Source organism: Sapajus apella, unplaced genomic scaffold (assembly GCF_009761245.1).
Source record: "Sapajus apella isolate SASKATOON/1434 unplaced genomic scaffold, GSC_monkey_1.0 scaffold36, whole genome shotgun sequence".
NCBI lineage: Eukaryota > Metazoa > Chordata > Mammalia > Primates > Cebidae > Sapajus > Sapajus apella.
This window is the reverse complement of record NW_022436976.1, coordinates 33248325-33271035: the sequence shown is the minus strand read 5'-3', so window position 1 is coordinate 33271035 and position 22711 is coordinate 33248325. Positions and strand designations below refer to the sequence as shown.

The 22711-nt window shown below is 39.0% G+C and overlaps 1 protein-coding gene across 10 annotated transcripts in view; it reads right to left on the bottom strand.

Annotated features, from left to right (window-relative positions):
• TUT4 (terminal uridylyl transferase 4) overlaps positions 1–22711 on the bottom strand; it is a 135606-nt gene that overhangs the window by 84049 nt on the left and 28846 nt on the right. For all 10 annotated transcript variants that reach the window (XM_032296999.1, XM_032296995.1, XM_032297000.1 and 7 more), the window contains 2 exons: positions 12977–13140; positions 4490–4606 (listed from right to left, as the gene is read on the bottom strand). In XM_032296999.1, the coding sequence (XP_032152890.1) occupies positions 4490–4606; positions 12977–13140 (281 nt within the window). The remainder of the gene's footprint in view (positions 1–4489; positions 4607–12976; positions 13141–22711) is intronic.

The window sequence follows — 22711 nt, the reverse complement described above, 5'->3', positions numbered from 1 at the left end:
ACAACCACCATTTATTGAATGCCTACTATGGACTTGGCATTTTGCCAAGTGCTTTACAGGTGTTATGTCATTTAATTCTCACAATATCCCTCCCCAGGTAGATACAACCAAAACCATTTTATACATAAGAAAACTAAGGCTTACAGATGTTAAATATCTTCCTACAACTACGAGGTGTAACTGAGAATAAAATCTAGTTCTAATTCCAAAGCATATGCTCTTTCCACTCCATTTAACTCATTAATCAACAAATATTTATGGAACAACTATATGCCAGGTACAGTGCTAAGCAATGGAGTTATAATGAAGAAAAAAGAATGCATATAATCCCTGCCATCATGGAGCTTACAGTCAAAAGAGAAAGATTAATTAAATTAATATTTAAATTAAAACTGTGATGAGAATTTCACTCTGCCAAATTAAAAGAAAAAAAAAACTGTGTGTCATTATTGTTATTACCAATCTTCCTTTCTTTTCTGCACAATTAAGTTTCCTGAAAGTTGAGTCGATTCTCCTTTTATTTCCTCATCCCTCCTCACTCAAAACGATGTCTTTTTTAGTTCTAAAACAGAAGCTCTTCTTCCAAGATTATCAAAACCTCATTAGCTGCCAAATCTGACATTTTACATTTTTATTTATTTTTTAATTGACACCGTTTTGCTATGTTACCCAAACTCCTGGGCTCAAGTGGTCCTCCCACTTCAGCATCTTGAGTAGCTGAGACTACAGACACCAAATCAGACGTCTTTAAGCTTTTAGATTACTTTTATCTGTATTATCTCACTTTCAACTACTATATTGGAACTCTCCTTTCTTTTGGCTTCTCTAACACTTTCCTCTTTCTATTTTTCCTATTACTCTCCTCATTCACCAATCTATGCACTGCACTTCCTCTACTAGTCCCTAAAATGTTTGTATTCCTTGACCTTCTTTCCTTACTCCTTTGGTGACCTCATCCACATCTATGACTTCAACTGCTGAAGTTTACCAAACCTGAATCTCCAACTGCTAATATAAGTTCCAGATCCTTATATTCAAATGACTGTGGGACATCTCTGCTTGAAATGTTCCATAAGTGTCTCAAACTCAGAAAGTTATGAAACATTTTTCTTTTTTATTTCCACTAAGTAAACCATACCACAATCTATGATAACATCTCAAATCAAAACATCCTAGGCTTCTACTCCCAAAATTCTACATCCTGAATCTCTCTTAAAGCTCAACTCCATTCTAACTACTATGTCAGGTCAATATTCATCATAGCTTAACTAGATTATTATGAAAGGCTAACTGGTCTTCCCAAACAGACCCTTCTCAGGCTTCTTTCACACTGAGACCAGGGTGAGTGACCTTGCAGAAATACACGTTATGTCCAGGCGTGGTGGTTCATGCCTGTAATCCCAGCACTTTGGGAGGCCAAGGCGGGTGGATCATGAAGTCAGAAGTCCAAGACCAGCCTGGCCAACATGGTGAAACCCCGTCTCTACTAAAAATGCAAAAATTAGCCAGGTATGGTGGCACACACCTGTAATCCCAGCTACTTGGGAGGCTAAGGCAGGAGAACTGCTTGAACTCAGGAAGCAGAGGTTGCAGTGAGCCGAGATTACACCACTGCACTTCAGCCTGGGCGACAGAGCAAGACTCCGTCCCAAAAAAAAAACAAATATGTTATTAACTCCACAATGCTCAAAATAAAATCCAAATACTCTAATACAGAATACACATGCAAAACCAAAACTCTACATCTATCAAGCAATAACTCCCCATTTTCCCCTTCTCCAAGCCTATGGCAACCACTTTTCTATCTGATTCTGACTACTCTACAAACTTCATATAAGTGGAATCATATACTATTTTTCATTTTGTAACTGGCTTATTTCACTTAGCATAATTTCTCAAGGTTTATCCATGTTGTACCATATTGCAGAATTTCAATCCTTTTTAAGGCTGAGTAATATTCCATTGTAAGAACACAACACATTTTGCTTATCTATTCATCCATCAATGGATATCAGAATTGTTCCACATACTAGCTATTGTGAATAACGTTGCTATGAACCTGGGTGTATAAATATCTCTTTGAAACTCTGCTTTCAATTCTTTTAAGTATATACCCAGAAGTGAAATTACTGGACCATACTGTAGCTTTAAGAGGACCATCCACAGATCTCTGGATTTCTTTTTGTGCTGTTTTCTCATTTTAGTTACACTGTCCTGTGAATTCTAGCTATCTTGGACTTAGTGGACTCTAAAGTCCCTCTCTTCAACAGTGAGAGTTCACTGGGTTCCCTTCCCTGTAGTACAACCTAGAAACTCTCTCAAGCTACAGCAAACATTGGGCTCACATCATTCGTTTTTCATGCATTGACTGTCCTTTGTTGCCTGAAAACCACTGCTTCATATTTGTTTTTTGTTTGTTTGTTTTTTGTCATTTCAAGGGACAAGTAAATCCACTGTTACTCTAACTTCACCAAAAGTAGAAGTCCTATATGGCTGCATTCAAGTTTGCTTTCTTTTCTGTAAATGTTCTGTAATGTTCCAGAGATTCCCTATATGGGCTGAGCATCCCTAATCTGAAAATCCAAAATGTGAAATGCTCTAAAATCTGAAACTTTTTGTACACCAACATGATGCTCAAAGGAAATGCTCATTAAGGTATAATGCAAATATTCCAAAATCTGAAAAAATTCAAAATACTTTGGTCCCAAGCATTTAGGATAAGGTATATAGCTGTAATTTTTTTTTCTTTTCTTTTCTTTTCTTTTTTTTTTTTGAACTAGAGTCTCACTGTCTCGCCCAGGCTAAAGTGAAGTCCCAAGAAGCTGGGATTACAGGCACATGCCCAAATAATTGTTATGTATTTTTAGTAGAAATGCCCCTAATTATTACGTATTTTTATTAGAAACAGGGTTTCACCATGTTGGCCAGGCTGGTCTCAAACTCCTGACTCAAGTAATCTGCCTGCCGTGGCCTCCCAAAGTGCTGAGATTGCAGACCTAAGCCATCATGCCCAGCCTAGGTATGATTTTCTTTTTAAGTTTCTTGCTTGCCCAGGTGAAACCCTGTGTTTCTCTATTAAAAACACAAAAATCAGCCACGCATGGTGGCCCGTGCCTATTATCCCAGCTAGCTGGGACACTGAGGCAGGAGAATCGCTTCAACCTGGGAGGCGGAGGTTGCAATGAGCTGAGATCGTGCCACTGCACTCCAGCCTAAACGACAGAGTGAGACCATCTCCAAAAAAAAAAAAGTTCCTTGCTTGCAAACCCAAGCTTCCTGGACAAGTAATAGGCATCTTCCAATATTTCTGGGAAATTCCTAATTATTATCACCTAAACTACTGCCTTCTCCCTGTTCTATTTGCTTCAGTTCATTTTTTTCAAGAAAACTACATTGAGCACTGTGTCAAACACTGACCTAAGCAACTCATAAACAAAAATAAGTAATTAAATATGCCTTCTAGAATACTGCATACTGAAGTCTAGAAAGGAAGAGAAAGAAGACAGCCAGAACACAGTATGTTAGGCTTTCTGATCAAGGTATATGAAAGTTGTTATGGGAGCACAGAGGAGTATCCAACCCAGACTTGCTGAAAGGGTCAAGTAGAATACTTCTGAAAGAAGCTATATGAGCTAAAACTTATAGATAAGAGGTTACACAGTTGTTGCAACTTTAAAAAGAAAAAAATTAAATAGCTAATTTACGAATATATTTTTAAAAGGATTTTATTCATATCTATGTCTATGGGATATTTTTATGGAAACAACTGAAAAATTACAAATTCCCAAAGCTTATAAGGTTCTTAATCGTCTGCACTTCTCCAGCTTTGTATCATACCATTTCCCCCCAACTCTCTTTTTGTTCCAATCATACTAGACTTTAAGTTATTCATATACCATGTCTTTTTCTGCCCAAAGACTTTTAATTCATGCTAATTTTTGTGTAAAATACTCTCCCATTTAGCCTTCTAGGCCACTCACCTTTTTGCCATTTAAACTACTACTTTAAGGTTCAATTCAAATGTCACTTTCTCAGAGAAACCGCCCCTGTTCTAGATCAAGTAAAATATTCTCGTATACTTCCTTAGTGCAATCTTCCCCCTTTAACAAGACTCATTATACTTAAACCTTTATTCAATGCATGCCCTCATCAATCTTAGAAAATCTTAGGTCAAGAACCACAACTATCTTATTCGCACTGCCTAGAACTAGCACAAAAGAAATCAATAAACATCAGTTGGATAGACAGATTGTACCTGACCGCTCTCAACTTAGGAATCAACATTCTACAGGGTGAACAAACTGGTCTCAAGAAGGTTCCTTTCTGATAACCTCAGATAAGGAAAGCAACCACAGCTTCCAAAGCTATCACTCCAGTTACTAATATAAGTTTGGAAAAATACTTCATATTTATTTTCACAAATAAAAAATATTTGATATGGTTTTACAATTTGAAAAATAAATAAAAGCACTTTTCAAAAAGAACTTACCAAAATATTTTTCTTATGTCGTTTCTCCTTTATATGTTTATGAGCTCCCTGGATATTTTCAATGTGTATTAAGCAAAGTTTGCACAGATAGCGGCAATTGGTATATTCTGGTGATCGCTGAAGAGATAATTTTTAAAAATATATTTTATTCAGAAAACAGAGGAGTAAACTATTGACTATATAAGCAAATAATACTATTATGTAAATAGACAGAAATAAACACTGAAGGTTTCTTCTTTATCTCTTTCTTCTTCTAAAGTAATAGTTTTTAATAAATGTATGTACCCAAGAGACAGTAGTCCTTTTTCAAAATAGTCATCATAGGAAATTACATACTAACTTCAATACAGTATCTAACAATATCATGTTAATGCTAAGTTATGTTTAATATTCATCTAGTATCATCTGTAGAATCCAAGTAAGAAAAGCAGTCAGGACAGGTGTGGTGGCTATGCCTATAATCCCAGCACTCTGGGAGGACAAGGCTGGCAGATCACTTGAGTTAAGGAGTTGGAGACCAACCTGGACAACATGGAGAAACCCAGTGTCTACTAAAAATACAAAATTTAGCCATGCATGGTGGCACATGCCTGTAATCCCAGCTACTTGGGAGGCTGAGACATGAGAATCCCTTGAGCCCAAGAGGCAGAGGTTGCAGTAAGCCGAGATCACACGATTGCACTCCAGCCTGGGCGACTGTAATCCCAGCACTTTGGGAGGCCAAGGTGGACAGATGACCTGAGGTCAGGAGTTCAAGGCCAGCCTGGCCAACGAAAACCCCAGTCTCTACTAAAAATATAAAAATTAGCTGGGCATTGCAGCGCATGCCTGTAATCCCAGCTACTCTGTAGGCTGAAGCAGAAGAATTGTCTTAGCCTGCGAGGCGGAGGCTGCAGCAGCGAGTGAGATCGAATCACTGCACTCAATCCCAGGCAACAGAGCAAGACTTCATCTCAAAAGAAAAAAAAAGAAAAGCAGTCTTCCTTATTTAGTCTTAGTCCAATGTTGTCCCCAAATTGATTTCAAACTTAACTTGCAGCCATTTTGATTACTATAAAAAAAATTAAATCTGTCCTTGAATTGGGGATTTCAAAAGAATGGGCCACAAATCTATGGAAGAAATTTCAAAAGTTGAGTTTCAAAAACACTCCAATCACAGTATCATGGGGATAACCTCTTGAGGTCACTACTGAAGGGAATAACAATTCTGACACACTGAAGTATCAGTCACAGAACTTCACTCATACATCGTATATGTATTCTCAAAATACTGATAAAACACAGTAATTACTGAGTACCTGTTATGTGCCAGGTACTATGCAAGGTATTTAACATACACTTTGTCATTTTAATTCCCCTAATCATCCGATTAGATTTTCATCTTATAGATGTGAAAAAAGAAGCCCATACAGCCACTACCTTTTATAAGGATATAGCACTATTAAGTGGAAGACACTGAATTTAAATTCCTGTACATCTGAAACTGAAGTCAACATTCTACACAGAAGACTACACACAAAAAAAAATTACACAAACACAGTAAATACATGTGGAATTTTTTAAGTTTCTAATGCCTTACACTGAAATTTCAGCAATGCTTAGTTTTATTTCAAATTGATTTACAATATTCGACAGGCTTCAGCTTCTGACAAAAAGATTATTTTTAACTCAGGAAATTACATATGATTTCTTTTAAATGAGAAACTCATTCCAAATTTAGCAACAGTCCTGCTATAGACTAAAAATAAAAACACAACCATCATTTATAGAGTTACCTATTAACCTTACAACAACCCTACAAGGATTCTCCATTTTATTGGCAAATTCAATCTCAGGGATTAAATAATTTGCCCAAGGCAACAAGTAAATAAGAAAAGTTGGGTCAATCTAGTTATTTCAATTCTTTAGCATAAAAATTCTGTCAAATCAGTTCCTGTTTGAGAATGAATTAAGTCCTCAAAGAAAACACTACCTCTTCGTTTCAAAGCTACTACTACTTTACTTACCAAACATCTTCTGAGCTCATATGATACAGCAAATATTTTTCTAGGAGCTGGGGATAACAGCAGTAAACGAAACAGAAATCCCTGTCTGTATGAATTTACATTACAGTGTAAGAAGACAGGTAATAAACAAATGCACGGCCGGGCGCGGTGGCTCAAGCCTGTAATCCCAGCACTTTGGGAGGCCGAGGCGGGTGGATCACGAGGTCAAGAGATCGAGACCATCCCGGTCAACATGGTGAAACCCCGTCTCTACTAAAAATACAAAAAATTAGCTGGGCATGGTGGCACGTGCCTGTAATCCCAGCTACTCAGGAGGCTGAGGCAGGAGAATTGCCTGAACCTAGGAGGCGGAGGTTGCGGTGAGCCGAGATTGCGCCATTGCACTCCAGCCTGGATAACAAGAGTGAAACTCTGTCTCAAAAAAAAAAAAAATAGGCCGGGCGCGGTGGCTCAAGCCTGTAATCCCAGCACTTTGGGAGGCCGAGGCGGGTGGATCATGAGGTCAAGAGATCGAGACCATCCTGGTCAACATGGTGAAACCCCGTCTCTACTAAAACTACAAAAAAATTAGCTGGGCATGGTGGCGCGTGCCTGTAGTCCCAGCTACTCAGGAGGCTGAGGCAGGAGAATTGCCTGAACCCAGGAGGCGGAGGTTGCGGTGAGCCGAGATCGCGCCATTGCACTCCAGCCTGGGTAACAAGAGTGAAACTCCGTCTCAAAAAAAAATAAAAATAAAAATAAACAAATGCACAAATATGCACGGAGTAGAAGGAGTTACTGCTTTTTAAAAGTAGAGACATCACTAGGACCTTACTGATAAAGTAACTTTAAGAAAGTAAAGAATTAAGCTTTGTGGATATTTGAAAAGACACATGTCAAGCAGAGGTAAAAGTGAATGCCAAGGCCCTGAGGCAGGAAGGTACCTAAAATATTTGAGAAACTATAAAAAAGTAAGTATAACTGGAACAGAGAGCTACTATGGGCCAGATCACAAGATCCCTTGTGAAGACTTTGACTTTTATCCTAGTATGAGGGAAAGCCATTGGAGGTTTTTGAGCAGAGAATTACAAGATCTAATAATTTACATTTTAAAAGAATCATTTGCTTTCTATATTAAGAACAGACGCAGAAAAAGGTATTGCAGTTACCAGCATAATGCAATAACAAAAAAAAGATTACGTTGGCTTAGTTCAAGATGAGAGTGGTGAAGGTGGTAAAACGAGTTGCTTTCAGGAATTGAAAGCATATATACAGAAGCTGGGCATGGTGGCTCACGCCGGTAATCCCAGCACTTTGTGAGGCTGAAGCAGGCAGATCACCTGAAGTCAGAGTTCGAGACCAGCCTGACCAACATGGTGAAACCCCATCTCTACAAAAAATTTAAAAATTAGCTGGGCGTGGTGGCGGGCGCCTGTAATCCCTACTTGAGAGGCTGAGGCAAGAGAATCGATTGAACCCCGGAGACAGAGGTTGCAGTGAGCTGAGATTACGCCACTGCACTCCAGCCTGGGCGACAAGAGCGAAACTCCATCTCAAAAAAAGAAAAAAAAAAGCTGTGAGAAGAAATTTGGTTAAAAAACTAAAATAAATAAATAAATAAAAAGGCATATATACTGAATACCTAAAGCCCTATGTACTGATGCAGTCACTAAGGAAGTCATAAAATCAATCATATGAATCTTTCAATTGTAAAATGTTAGCAGACAAAAAGACATGTCTACCAAGAAAATCTTAGTATTAGGACAGCATGATGGCTCACGCCTGTAATCCCAGCACTTTGGAAGACCAAAGTGGGCAGATCACCTGAGGTTGGGAGTTTAAGACCAGCCTGACCAACATGGAGATCACCCTGCCTCTACTAAAAAAAAAAAAAAATACAAAATTAGCTGGGCCTGGTGGTGCATGCCTGTAATCCCAGCTACCTGGGAGGCTGAGGAAGGAGAGTCACTTGAACCTGAGAGGCAGAGGTTGCAGTGAGACAAGACAGCACCACTGCACTCCAGCCCGGGCAACAAGAGCGAAACTCTGTCTCAAAAGAAAAAAATATTGGTATTACACTGAATGAAGAGTCAGAAAGCCTCGGATGACGTCTCAACTGACCTTGGATAAAGATCTATCACTGCAGTCTAATTCTATCTCCTTATTTATAATAATAAAAACTGTCCTACCTGGTAAAATAATTCAGTTTGACAAGTAGCTCATATTTATTTCTTACTACCTACCAGGTCTTGTGCTAAAAACTTTACTTGTATCACCTTATTTAATCCTCATAATAGTCCTATGAGCTAGGTGTTATAATTGTTATCAACCCCATTTTACTGATGAGTAAACTGATGTTTAAACAATTTAAATAATTTACCCAAGGTTATCCAACCAAAAAGTGGCAGAGCCAGACCCAATGACTCCCAAATCCATGCACTTGACCACTGTGCACACTCTGTAATTACCAACCAACTGCTTCATGCAAGGCATGTATTAGGCACGATATCTAATCAGACAAAACTGCTCTCCTCATCGTAAACTTTCCAGCTTGACATAAGAAACACAAGAAAAATATTTAAACATTTCTTTTATTATAGTTTTATTTTACTATTAAGTAAACTGACTAGTAAATCTTTAACTTTCTGCAAACAAGCTAGAACAAAGATTTCTGGGTATTTCCAACTCAATATGTAACATTCAACCATAAGAAAATTTACCCTTCTGATCTAATGGTTTAGACTAATTTCTTCTTTGGTACAGAGCAAACATCTACAGTCTATATCTTTATTCTTCAATTAGATAATCTACGGAAACACTATGAACCAAAGGACCTGAAGATATTAAAAAAAAACCTGGGAATATTCTTAATGAGTACCTAAATTTGGTAAAGAAAAATGTTCATTAAGAGTACAAGCTGACTGTGGTAGTGCATGTCTGTAGTCCCAGCTACTTCGGAGGCTGAGGCATAAGAATCACTTGAACCCGGGAGGCAGAGGCCAAGATCACACCACTGCACTCCAGCCTGGGAGACGGAATGAGACTCTGTCTTAAAAAAAAAAAAAAAAAAAAGAGTACAGTGAATTTGCCCGAGCACTGGGGCTCACGCCTATAATCTCAACACATTGGGAGGCCAAGGTAGGTGGATTACTTGAGGTCAGGAGTTTGAAGCCAGCCTGGGCAATCTTGTGAAACGCCATCTCTATAAAAAATAAAAAAATAAAAAAACTAGACGGCATGGTGGCACATGCCTGTAGTCCCAGCTACTCGGGAGTCTAAGGTACCTGAGCCTGGGAGGTCGAGGCTGCAGTGAGCCGTGATTAGATCACTGCAATCCAGCCTGGGAAACCAGAGTGAGAGATCCTGTCTAAAAAAATTTTTTAAATAAAAAAACAAGGCTAGGCACAATGGCTCACACCTGTAAGCACTTTGGGAGTCCGAGGCGGACAGATCACTTGAAGTCAGGAATTCGAGACCAGACTTACCAACATGGTAAAACCTCGCCCCTAATAAAATTCAAAAATTAGCCGGGCATGGTGGTAGGCATCTGTATTCCCAGCTACTCAGGAGGCCAAGGCAGGAGAATCGCTTGAACCCAAGAGGCGGAGGATGCAGTGAGCTGACACCGTGCTACACTCCAGCCTGGACGACAGAGCAACACTCCGCCTCAAAAAAAAAAAAAAGAAAGAAAAAAGAAAAGAAAAGAGTACAATGAATTGAAAATAAGAAGTTTGGAGGGCATGAGAAATAAAGAGGTGCAGAAAGAAAAGGGATTAGAGATATCTATGTTGGTACTAGCACAGTGACTTTACATCATAACTGACTATATAAATTCAACAACAAATATGTTTTCCAATGCTTCTAAGCTTTATTTTCACCCTAGACTATTGTTTCCTACTACCAACCATCAAATACCCACCTATTCCATCCCAACTTCTTCCTTCTTTCAAGAACTGATGTTTCCTGCTTCATTCCTAGGTAAATTCCTAACCAGTTCTCTGCTTATGTTTTCACATTTCCTGGATATATGCAATTTACCTACACCATCCTTCTCATACCTAAGTGGTCAATTTCTAGCCATTCCTTGAGACTCAGCTCCAATGTCACTTTATTTTTTTTTTTTTTTAAATAAAGACGGGGTTTCACCATGTTGGTCAGGCTGGTCTTGAACTCCCGACCTCAGGTGATCCGCCCGCCTTGGCCTCCAAAGGGCTTGGATTACAGGCGTGAGCCACCACACCCAGCCCAATGTCACTTTATAAAGCATTCTTCAAATTTATGCCTTTATACTCACAATTCAAGTTGGTCACTCTTTGTCTATGATCTCATTTTCAAAACATACCATTATTATCACTATTATTTGCTTATATGTTTTTCTCTAATTAGTGAACTCCTAGAAAAGCAATCGTTTTTAAAATGTCAGGTACTAGATCACGGCACATAAAAGGCACTCAATCCCAGCCTAAAGGAATGAAGAAAAAAAAAAGGCACTCAATATTAATTTTGACAATGGACAAAATTATAACACCTAACACGCAGGGCTGTTATGAGGATTAAATAAGATAATGCAAGTAAACTTCTTGGCACAAGATCTGCTATGTACTGAATTAAAAAGAGCAGAATTAAATTATTTTACCAGGAGGTCAATCTTTATTATATTATAAATAAGGAGATAGAATCAGGTTCCAGTGATAGAGATTTATCCATGGTTAGTTGAGACGTCATCCAGAAATAACTACTCATTTCAGAGGAAAAGTGAGGACTAAGTAAAGACAGAACTAAGTAAAAGGCTAGGCGCGGTGGCTCAAGACTATAGTCCCAGCACTTTGGGAGGCCAGGGTAGGTGGATCATATGAGGTCAGGAGTTTGAGACCAGCCTGGCCAATATGGTGAAACCACTTCTCTACTAAAAACACAAAAATTAGCTGGGCATGGTGGCAGGCGCCTGTAGTCCCAACTACTTGGGAGGCTGAGACAGGAAAATTGCTTGAACCCAGGAGGTAGAGCATGCAGTGAGCTGTGATCATGCCACTGCACTCCAGCCTGGGTGACAGAGCGAGACTCCGCCTCAAAAAAAAAAAAAAAAAAAAACTATGTAAAAGAGCAAATTGCAAAAAAGACTTCCTTTCAACTAGGATCTTGTAAAATGAGCTATACAACCCAAACTCTCTCCTATGTTATGGTCCTCTACTCCTTGATATTCCTTTCTCTTTTCATGTGGGGACTACTCTGCTGTAAGTTCTATTAAGAATCCAGGATTATCTTCTTCAATCTAGATATAATTTCATTTTTCTAAACTACACAAAATCATGCCATTCTTTCCTTATTTATCAAGAATAATGGTCTATTTCCTTGTATGCATATTCACAAATAACCCAAGCATCTATCTGTCAGTAGTTTGATTTGTGATTTTTTTTTTTTTTTTGAGATGGAATCTTGCTCTGTCGTCCAGGCTGGGAGTGCAGAGGCGCAATCTTGGCTCACTGCAACCTCTGTCTCCTGGGTTCAAGCAATTCTCCTGCCTCAGCCTCACAAGTAGCTAGGACTTACAGGTGCTAAACACCACACCTGGCTAATTTTTGTATTTTTAGTAGAGATGAGGTTTCACCAAGTTGGTCAGTCTGGTCTCAAATTTCTGACCTCAAGTGATCTGCCCGCCTCGGCCTCCCAAAATGCTGAGATTACAGGTGTGAGCCACCAGGCCCAGCTGTGATTTGTGATTCTTTCCTTCAAAACCTAGCAGTGCTTTTATTGAGGCCAAGAATGTGTATTTCTAGGTTAAGAAATTAATACACAGGAATAAGATACAATAAATATAGGAAAAGAGAAAAAGGAAGAAGTGCAGTGTATTATGGCATTTGCCATTTTATTTCCACCAATCTGAATGAACTTTTAACTTCTAATGGGAAGAAACTGCCATTTTCACTAATACATCCGCAGTGCCTATCATAACACCTTGCACAAAACAAGCGCTCAGTATCTGATTAGTGACTATATCAGAGGTCAGCAAGTTTCTTCTGTAAAGGGGCTAAGTAACATTTTGGTAGACGTATTATGCTTTGGCAAAGAATAAATATTGTATGTTTTTCAAGGCATATAAGCTCTGTGGCAACTACTCAACTCAAATTTCCCATCGTAGCATGAAAGCAGCCATAGACAATATGTAAACAAACAGGCATGGCTATATTCCAATAAAATGTTTACCAAAAACAGTGGGGGCGTTAGATGTACACATCCAAAAACAAAAACAAGGGGTAGACTATAGTTTGCCAACTCCTGGGATGAATTAATTAAGTCAGACTCATAAATAATAAGTAACTGCTGAAAAAAGAGGCAAGGAAGAAAAGAGAGAGAGAAAGAAGAAAGGGAGAAAAGAGGGAAGTAGGAAAGATGAATGCTACCTTTGTCTTATGAACAAAAGAAAAATAAAAAGAGCTGTACTTGGGGAAAAAAGTTAGGAAACACACATTTCCCTCCAAATAACTAAAACAACATAGCATACTTTTTCAAGTCGAAAGATGTGATCTCTTTCTAAACGTTCTTCTGCTTGTTTCAACCCCAGCCTCTGTTCAGGTGTCAATGTAGATTCATCTATCACAGTGGCATTTTCTAAATAGTCCATCTCTGAGGAATTTTCTTTATTAGATTCATCATTCTTCATTTTACCTAGAAAAGAATGCAATCACTCAGTTATCATCATCAGAACTGGAAAATTTTTAAATTTTTAATGGAAAACAGACATTAAATTTATACACAGAAAAAATATTATTTCCTTATATTTTCCTTAGGAGAGTGTACAAATTGGTATACACATATAAAATATAGGTAAAAGATATACATGGTAACAAAAGTCACAAAGAAAAACCTTCATGGGTCAACTGACTAGCTTGTTCTTCCAACCTACCCATCAAGAGATACATAACTGAGACATTACACAAAGCTAATATAAAATAATCATCCTGTAGAATCTCTGAAGTCAATCTGATAAAAAACTGGAGTCCCACTCGAAGATTAATCACTGAATTAAATTCACTAACATATATATACTCCAAACCACAAACCCACACAAGGCTCCTTCTTCTTTCCTTCCACCAAACTCAAGGATATCTCTACTACATCAATGGTTTTACTTTGCTTCTCTGCCTCCTAACTAGATTGTAATCTGAGGCATAGACTATGTTTTCACCTTTGCATCTGCAGCATCTAGCAATATGTACCTAGCCTAGAGTAGGTTCCCCCACCAGTACGATTTTTAAAATATAAACCAAATCATGTTATTATCTTGCTTAAAACACATAAAAGGCTTTTGAAGAGTTCAGAATAAAATTTAAACTCCTTAGCGTATTACACACAGTCCCTCGCCCTCATGAAGGCAATAAACACAATAATTATAAATTGTAATAAATGTTACAAAGGAAAAAAGCAAGGAACTGAGAGGGAGACCAACTTTAGATATGGGAGCCAGAGAAGGCTTCTCTGAGTAAGTATCATTTAAACCAAAACCTAAAGAAAAAAATCTAGCTAACTTGCCTGTAACTCTAATCTCAGATCTTGCCACAACACTTTTTCACTTCGTATTAAATGTGCTAGAATGAACCACCAAAGCTGCTTCAAGTCTCAGTGTATTTACATATGCTATTCCCTTCTCCATTGATGCCCCCCCAATTAAATTAATAATATTTACCTGTCCTTCAAATTTTAGCTTAAGCACCACTTGTTTCATAAGCCACTCTGACATTCTCTTATTCTATTACCCTCTATTATCTCACATTTACAGAGTAATGGAATTTATATTCATCTATCTATCTCCTACCTTAAAAGATGGATTCCTTGATGCTAATGACTGGGTCTTACTTTTACCTTCAGATTTTCATATAATGCCTAGACCAGAGCTAACACTCTATGTCATGTTGAATAACTGAATCTGAATGTATCTAAAAGCATTTCCAAAAAGAAATGTTCATAGATCAACAGATCTCTCCATTCTGTCCTCAAAAGCCAACTGCATGCCCTGTAGAGGAACCCTGACAGCCTATCTTTTTTTTTTTTTTTTTTTTTTTTTTTTGAGACAGTCTTGCTCTGTTGCCAGGCTGGAGTGAAGTGGTGTGATCTCAGCTTATTACAACCTCTGCGTCCTGGGTTTAAGCGATTCTCCTGCCTCAGCCTCCAGAGTAGCTGGGACTAAAGGGGCCCGCCACCATGCCCAGCTAATTTTTGTATTTTTAATAGAGAAGGGGCTTTTACCATGTTGGCCAAGATGGTCTCAATCTCTTGGCCTCATGATCCGCCCACCTTGGCCTCCCAAAGTGCTAGGATTACAGGCATGAACTGCCGCGCAGGGCCCAAGATACCTTTCAATAGCACTCACTTTCTGAACAAAGAAATGGTATGCTTCCAGAGATGGTGCATTTCCTACCACAAGAGTACAGGAGTTTCTAGAATAGGAAGGCAAACTCAGATAAGGATGTTATAAAAGGACTCAAATACCAGAAGTATGGCTAGGTTACACAAGTGTTTCTTAAATTACAGTTGAAGGAACACTGATGCACCATAAGCAATTTGCAATTGTGTCCTAATATTTGGAAAAATGATTCAGTTTTGTAGAAACCATTTTATTATGAAAATGTAAGAAAAGATGAAATTCTAGTATTATCTCTACTTTTCATGAAAAAGGGTAACAGGAAGACAATATAATAATATAACCTTCTCTTTTCTATATGTATAACTGGCATTGTATGACAAGGCAACCAACATCAGCAAATCTTATAAAACTATTGTTTCTGCTAATATAAAGAATTAGAGAAAGCTACATATCTTCTTTAAAAGTCAGAAATAAAATTATTTAATTTTCTAGAATCAACATATAAAATAAAATAGTATGAGGCAGAATATCCTAAATTGTGTTCCAAAGACACTAGTTTATTACATGTTAATACTCTCACAAAACAAGAATTGAAAACCTGTATCCACACAAAAACTTGCACATGAATGTTCAGAGAATATTCACCATAGCCAAAAATGGAAACAAACCAAAAATTCATTATTGATGAATGGGTAAACAAAATGTGGTATATGTATATAATGGAATATTATTCATAGCTCAGGCTGCCACAACAAAATACTACAGACTGGACAGCTTGAACAACAGAAATTTATTTTCTCACAATTCTGGAGACTGAAAAGTCCAAGATCAAGGTTCCAGCAGGGTCACTGTCTGGTGAAGGCTCTCTCCTCGGGCTGCAAATAGCTACTTTCTTGCTGTTTGTTCACATGGCCTTTTCTTATAGGACAGAGGTTCTCTCTTCTTTTTAGAAGGCCAGATTAGGACATCACCCTATGACCTCATTTAACCTTAACTGCCACCTAAAAGTCCTGTTTCCAAATACAATTACTTTGGAGGTTAGGGCTTCAACATACGAATTTGTGAGGGAACATAATCCAGTCCATAGCAACAGCCTTAAAAAGGAATGAAGTACTGATACATGCTACAACATGGATAAACCTTAAAAACATGACACTAAATGAAAGCCACAGAAGACCACGTATTTATTATATGACTTCATTTCTATGAAATATTTAGAATAGGCAAATACTCAGAAATAGAAAGTGTATTAGTCGCCAGAGACTGGGCAAAGTGGGGAATGGGAAGTAACACTTAATGAACATGGGGTTTCCTTTTGGGATGATGAAAAAGTTCTGAAATTAGACGGTAGTAATCATTGTGCAACACTGTGAATGTACTTAGTGCCACTGAACTGTAAACGTTAAAATGGTTAAGATGGTAAATCTTACATGTATTTATCACCAAAAAAAATTAAATATGCAGTTAGCATACAACATAGCAATTCCACTTCTAAATATATATCCAGAAAAAATGAAAACACACATCCACACAACTTTTACATAAATGTTCAGAGCAGCATTATTCAGAATAATCAAAAGATGGAAACAATCCAAATGTCTATTAACTGATGAAAGGACAAAATGTAATATATCCATATAATGGAATATTATTTGGCAATAAAAGGGAATGATGTACCAATACATGCAACAACATGAATTAACCTTGAAAAAAATATGCTAAGCCAAATAAGCCAGGCACAACAGGCCAAATGTTGTATTATTTCATTTATATAAAATAGACACAACTACAGAGAAAGAAAATAGATGCATAGTCGTCAGTGGGGAGGAGGAGGAGGTAATGCATAGTGACTGCTAATGGGTATGGAGTTTCTTTGTGGAGTCATGAAAATGTTCAAAATTAGATAGTGATGGCAGCACAACTTTGTGAATACACTAAAAATTACAGAATACTTAGATTTTTCAAATAAAAAAACAGACTCAACAGCTCGACAGAATTATATACTTTAAAAGGATGAATTTTATGACACACAAATCCCAACTACTTGGGAGGCTGAGGCAGGAGAACTGCCTAAACCCAGAAGGTGGAGGCTGCAGTGAGCTGAGATCATGGCACTGCACTCCGGCATGGGTGTCAGAATTGAGACCTTATCTCAAAAAAAAAAAAAAAAAAAAAAAGAAAGAAAGAAAAAAGAAGGCAACGGAAGTTTAAAAGAGCTAGCCCTATGGACATTTGGGGAATGAGTGTTTGAGGCAGAGGAAAAAGCAAATGCACAGGTCCTCAGATGGTTATCTACCTTCTCAGTTGAGGAAATTCAAGAAAACCATGCAGATGCAGCCGAGAGAAAGGGTGAGAAGTAAACAAATGAGGGCAAGGCAGAGAAATAGGGGAGTGTCACAGATCGTGTAAGGCTCTACTAGCCACTGTAAAAACACTAGCTTTTACTCTGATGGGAAACATTCTAAACAATAGTAATGTGATCTGACTTATTTTAACAGGATCATTCTGGTTGGTATACTAAAAACACAATGAAGGGTGATAAAAGTGAAGTAAGGTGAGTTGGTGCATACTGCTGAAAAGCATAATCTTGACCAGTAGCATCGGCATCACTTGGGAGCTTATTAGAAATCCAATTTCTAAGGCCTTACCCTAGGCTTTCTGAAGCAAAAAACTCTGGAAATGAGGCCCAAGACTCTGCATTTTAATATGATTTCCAAACAATTCATATGCATATTAAAGTTTGAGAAACCCAAATCAAGAATACTCTCCTGAAATATTCACCTGGCTCATTCACCTTTCTTTCAAGTATTTGCTGTAATGTCACTTTCTCATTGAAAACTTAGCTCCACTGCTACCAATAGTAGCATAATTTCCTCTATCTTTTCCATTTCATTTTTCTCAAAGGATTTAAAACCACCTTACTTAACTTACTAAACATTTTTCATATTTATTGTGTTTGTTATCTGTTTCATCCCTCTAGAATATTAACTCCATACGGTGGAAATAACCGTTTCATCATTTCTATATTCCTAATGACTAGTTCAGTTCCTGGCATGTAGTAACACCAAAAAACACAAAAATTTATTGAATAAATGAATGAATGGCAAAAAGCAAAATGATGTAAGTGCTATGTGGGAGCTAAAGTTAGGCCTAATGGAGAAGACTGAGATTAATCAAAGTCCAAATAGATAATGATCTAGCCAGGTATGGTAGCTCACCCCTATCATCCCAGCACTTTGGGAGGCCCAAGCAGGCAAATCGCTTGAGGTCAGGAGTTCAAGACCAGCCTGGCCTACACAGTAAAACCTCATCTCTACTAAAAATACAAAAATTAGCAGAGTGTAGCAGCACATGCCTGTAGTCCCAGCTACTCAGGAGGCTGAGGCACAAGAATCACTTGAGTCCAGGAGGCGGAAGTTGCGGTGAGCTGTGATGGTGTCACTGCACTTCAACCTGAGCAACAGAGCGACCCGTCTCAAAAAAACACAAAAAGACAGCCGGGTGCGGTGGTTCACGCCTGTAATCCCAGTACTTTGGGAGGCTGAGCAGGCAGATCATGAGGTCAGGAGTTTCAGACTAGCATGAACAACATGGTGAAATCCCATCTCTACTATACAAAAATTAGCCAGGTGTGGTGGCACCCACCTCTAATCCCAGCTACTAAGGAGAATGAGGCAGGAGAATCGCTTGAACCCAGGAGGCCGAGATTGCAGTGAGCCAAGATCATGCCACTGCACTCCAGTCTGAGTGAGACTTCGTCTCAAAAAAAATAAAGAGATAATGATCTAAAGGTTTTACTGTATTTATTTCAACAAGAATCAATCTAATATGAAACCATTAATTCAAATATTATTAATTTGGATGGGAAAAAAAGAAGTACTAAACAATTATGTGTAAACATGACTTCAAGGCTGGGCGAGGTGGCTCACACCTGTAATCCCAGCACTTTGGGAGGCTGAGGTGGGCGGATCACAAGGTCGGGAGATCAAGACCATCTAGGCCAACACGGTGAAACCCCATCTCTTCTAAAAACACAAAAATTAGTTGGGCATGATGGCATGTGTCTGTAATCCCAGCTACTTGGGAGGCTGAAGCAGGAGAATTGCTTGAACCAAGGAGTCAGAGGAGGTTGCAGTGAGCCGAGATCGCGCCACTGCACTCTAGCCTGGTGACAAAGCAAAACTCCATCTCCAAAAAAAAAAAAAAAGGACTTCAAGGCAAATATTACACATATCATATTATACATTAATTTAAAGATAATTCTTTGGCTGGGCAGGGTGGCTCGCACCTGTAATCCCAGCACTATGAGAGGCTGAGGCGAGTGGATCACAAGGTCAGGAGTTCAAGACCAGCCTGGCCAAGATGGTGAAACTCCGTCTCTACTAAAACACAAAAATCAGCCAAGTGTGGTGGCAGGTGCCTGTAATCCCAGCTACTGGGGAGGCTGAGGCAGAGAACTGCTTGAACCCAGGAGGCAGAGGTTGTGGTGAGCCAAGATTGTGCCACTGCACTCCAGCTGGGGCAATGGAGCAAGACTCTGTCTCAAAAAAAAAAAAAAAAAAAATTTTTAAAACATGAGAAGCACTTACTTATGAAAAATGACTGTATACTACAAATCATTCTTATTAATTTGTTAAACCAAGTTTCCCAAAAGAACGTGTACTTGGTCTACTAGCTTCCTTAAGCTAACTTCGTGAAACTAGTTCAACTTGGTCTTCATGTTAACGAGTGAAAACGGCATTTAACTGGAGCAGTACAATAAGTGATAGTCACTGCCGCTGCATGGCTACTGTGTCCGGTACTACATGAAACACTCTACTGGATTATTTCACTTAATCTTTATAACATAGGCAGCAGCATCTCCACCTTTTTAAAAATGAGGAAACATATTTTTCAGGCATAAGCAGTTTATTGAAGGTTAAAAAGTTATTAAGAAGCTGGAATTCAAAACTCATGCAATTTCACTCCAGAACCCATATTCATAACTATCTCCCTATGTCAACTCAATTTTTTGTTGCCTTTAAAAATTTTTTTTTGGCCAGGGTGGTGGCTCATGCCTGTAATCCCAGCACTTTGGGAGGTCAAGGCAGGCAGATCACCTGAGGTGAGGAGTCTGAGGTCAGCCTGGCCAACATGGCGGAACACCATCTCTAATAAAAATGTAAGAATAGCTGGGTGTGGTGGCGGGCGCCTGTAGTCCCAGCTGCTGAAGAGGCTAAGGCAGGAGAATTCCCTGAACCCAGGAGGCAGAGGTTGCAGTGAGCCAAGACCACGCCACTGCACTCCAGCCTGGACGACAGAGTGAGACTGTCTCAAATAAATAAATAAATAATCTTTAAATCAGGTTTTTCACTAATTCAAATAACAAAACCTTTAAGTCTTTTTTTTTTTTTTTTTTTTTTTTTTTTTGCCAAAGTCTCTCTCTGTCCCTGCTGGGGGGGTGCAATGGCGCAAACCTGGCTCTCTGCAACCTCTGCTTCCTGGGTTCAACTGATTCTCCTGCCTTAGCCTCCCAAGCAGCCGAGATTACAGGCATGTGCCACCACATCCAGCTGATTTTTGTGTTTTTAGTAGAGTTGGGGATTTCACCATGTTGGCCAGGCTGGTCTCAACCTCCTGACCTCAGTTGATCCACAGGCCTCAGCTTCTCAAAGTGCTAGGATTACAGGCATGAGCCACCGCGCCCAGCCAATTAAGTGACCTTAAACAGCACTATTTCCTGGCCAGATGCAGTGGCTCATACCTGTAATCCCAGCACTTTGGGAGGTCAAGGTTGGTATATCACTTGAGGCCAGGAGTTCAAGACCAGCTTGGCTAACATGGTGGAACCTAGTCTCTACTAAAAATACAAAATTAGTTCAGCATGGTAGCATACACCTGTAGTCCCAGCAGATGCAGGAGGATCCCTTGAACCCAGGAGATAGAGGTTGCAGTGAGCCAAGACTGCACCACTGCACTCCAGCCTGGGTGACAGAGCAAAACCCATCTCAAAAACCAAACAAAACAAAACAAAACACAACCATCACTATTTCCTGAACTTCAATCATTTCGATACCACTGTTTAGATTCTCCCATAAATAAACATTACCAGTATTATCACTTACTTGACTCTGTCTCTAAACTGACTTAGTTTTTAAATTTGGCCTTGTCCTCAGCCTTATTATACAATTATGACACTGAGACACATGAAGGGAACTCTATTAAATTTTTTTAATCTGTCGATATATGATCATCTGTGTACCACAAGAAATAAAAAGAAGCTATTTCTGAATTATTTACCAGTGTTTCTCAATGTGTGGCAGATAATGATTCAGAAATAGGTTCTCTCTATTTCTGCATCAAGATAAGGCTGTATTCTTTCAGCCCTGAAAACACTAGAAAAAAAAAAGATTACAAAAGAAATTATTTAAACAAAATCAGGATTAAAGCTACTCAAAACAGACAATATTTCTAAACAATTAAAACTAAAATCAGGATCACACAACAAAATGAATTTACAACTGTCCGCAAGTAAACTCTTAAGTGTTCTAACCAATCTTTGCTTCCAGTCCTATTCCTATCAAAGAATTTCCTGCATTATATTCAAAACCATTTTTTAAAAAATCTGATCATAGGCCCAGCTCTGTGGCTCATGCCTGTAATCCCAGCACTTTGGGAGGCCAAGGCAGGCAGATCACCTGAGATCAGGAGTTTGGACCAGCCTGGCCAACATGGTGAAACTCTGTCTCTAATAAAAATACAAAAATTAGCCAGGTATTGGGCCAGGCACAGTGGCTCACACCTGTAATCCCGACACTTTGGGAAGCAGAGGTGGGTGGATCATGAAGTCAAAGGATCGAGATCAGCCTGGCCAACATGATAAAACCCTGTCTCTACTAAAAATACAAAAATTAGCCGGGTGTGGTGGCAAGCACCTGTAGTCCTAGCTAGTCAGGAGGCTAAGACAGGAGACTGCTTGAACCCAGGAGGTGGAGGTTGCAGTGAGCCAAGACTGCACCACTGTACTCTAGCCTGGCGACAGAGCGAGACTGTCTTTATTAAAAAAAAAAAAAAAAAAATTAGCCGGGCGTGGTGGCAAGTGCCTATAATCCCAGCTACTCAGGAGGCTAAGGTAGGGGAATTGCTTGAGCCTGGGAGGTGGAGGCTGCAGTGAGCCAGGACTTCCACTGCACTCCAGCCTGGACAACAGAGCAAGACTCCATATCAAAAAAAAAAAAAAAAATCTGATCATAGCATTACTTTGCTCAAAATTCTTTCACGCCTGTAATCCAGCACTCTGGGAGGCCGAGGTGGGCAGATCACAAGGTCAGGAGTTTGAGACTAGCCTGGCCAATATGGTGAAACTGCTTCTCTACTAAAATTACAAAAATTAGCTGGGCGTGGTGGCAGGCTCCTGTAGTCCCAGCTACTCGGGAGGCTGAGGCAGGAGAATTGCTTAAAACCAGGAGGCAGTGGTTGCAGTGAGCCAAGATTGTGCCACTGTACTCCAGCCTGGGTGACAAAGCAAGACCCCATCTCAAGAAAAAAACAACAAAAAAACCTCTACAGCAGCTTCTGAAAATACTCATGATAAAGTCCAAACTTTCTGGCATGGCTTAGAAGGCCCTGATATACCTGTGTTCCTTTTCAGCTGCATCTTTTGCCATTCTTAACCTCAACTTTCTGCTCCAGCCATACTAAGTCTCAGTAATACTCAACCTCACAATTTATATAACCCATTTTCTCAGAGCCTAAAGTCTACATCTCACTATTTAATCATATGCTCTCTGAACTCTAATTATGTTTTTGGCACTGAAAATCATTGTTTATCTGTATCACCCATCAGACTGGAAGCTTCCTTGAGGTTTAGGGCTGTGGTATTTTTTGTTTTGGTTT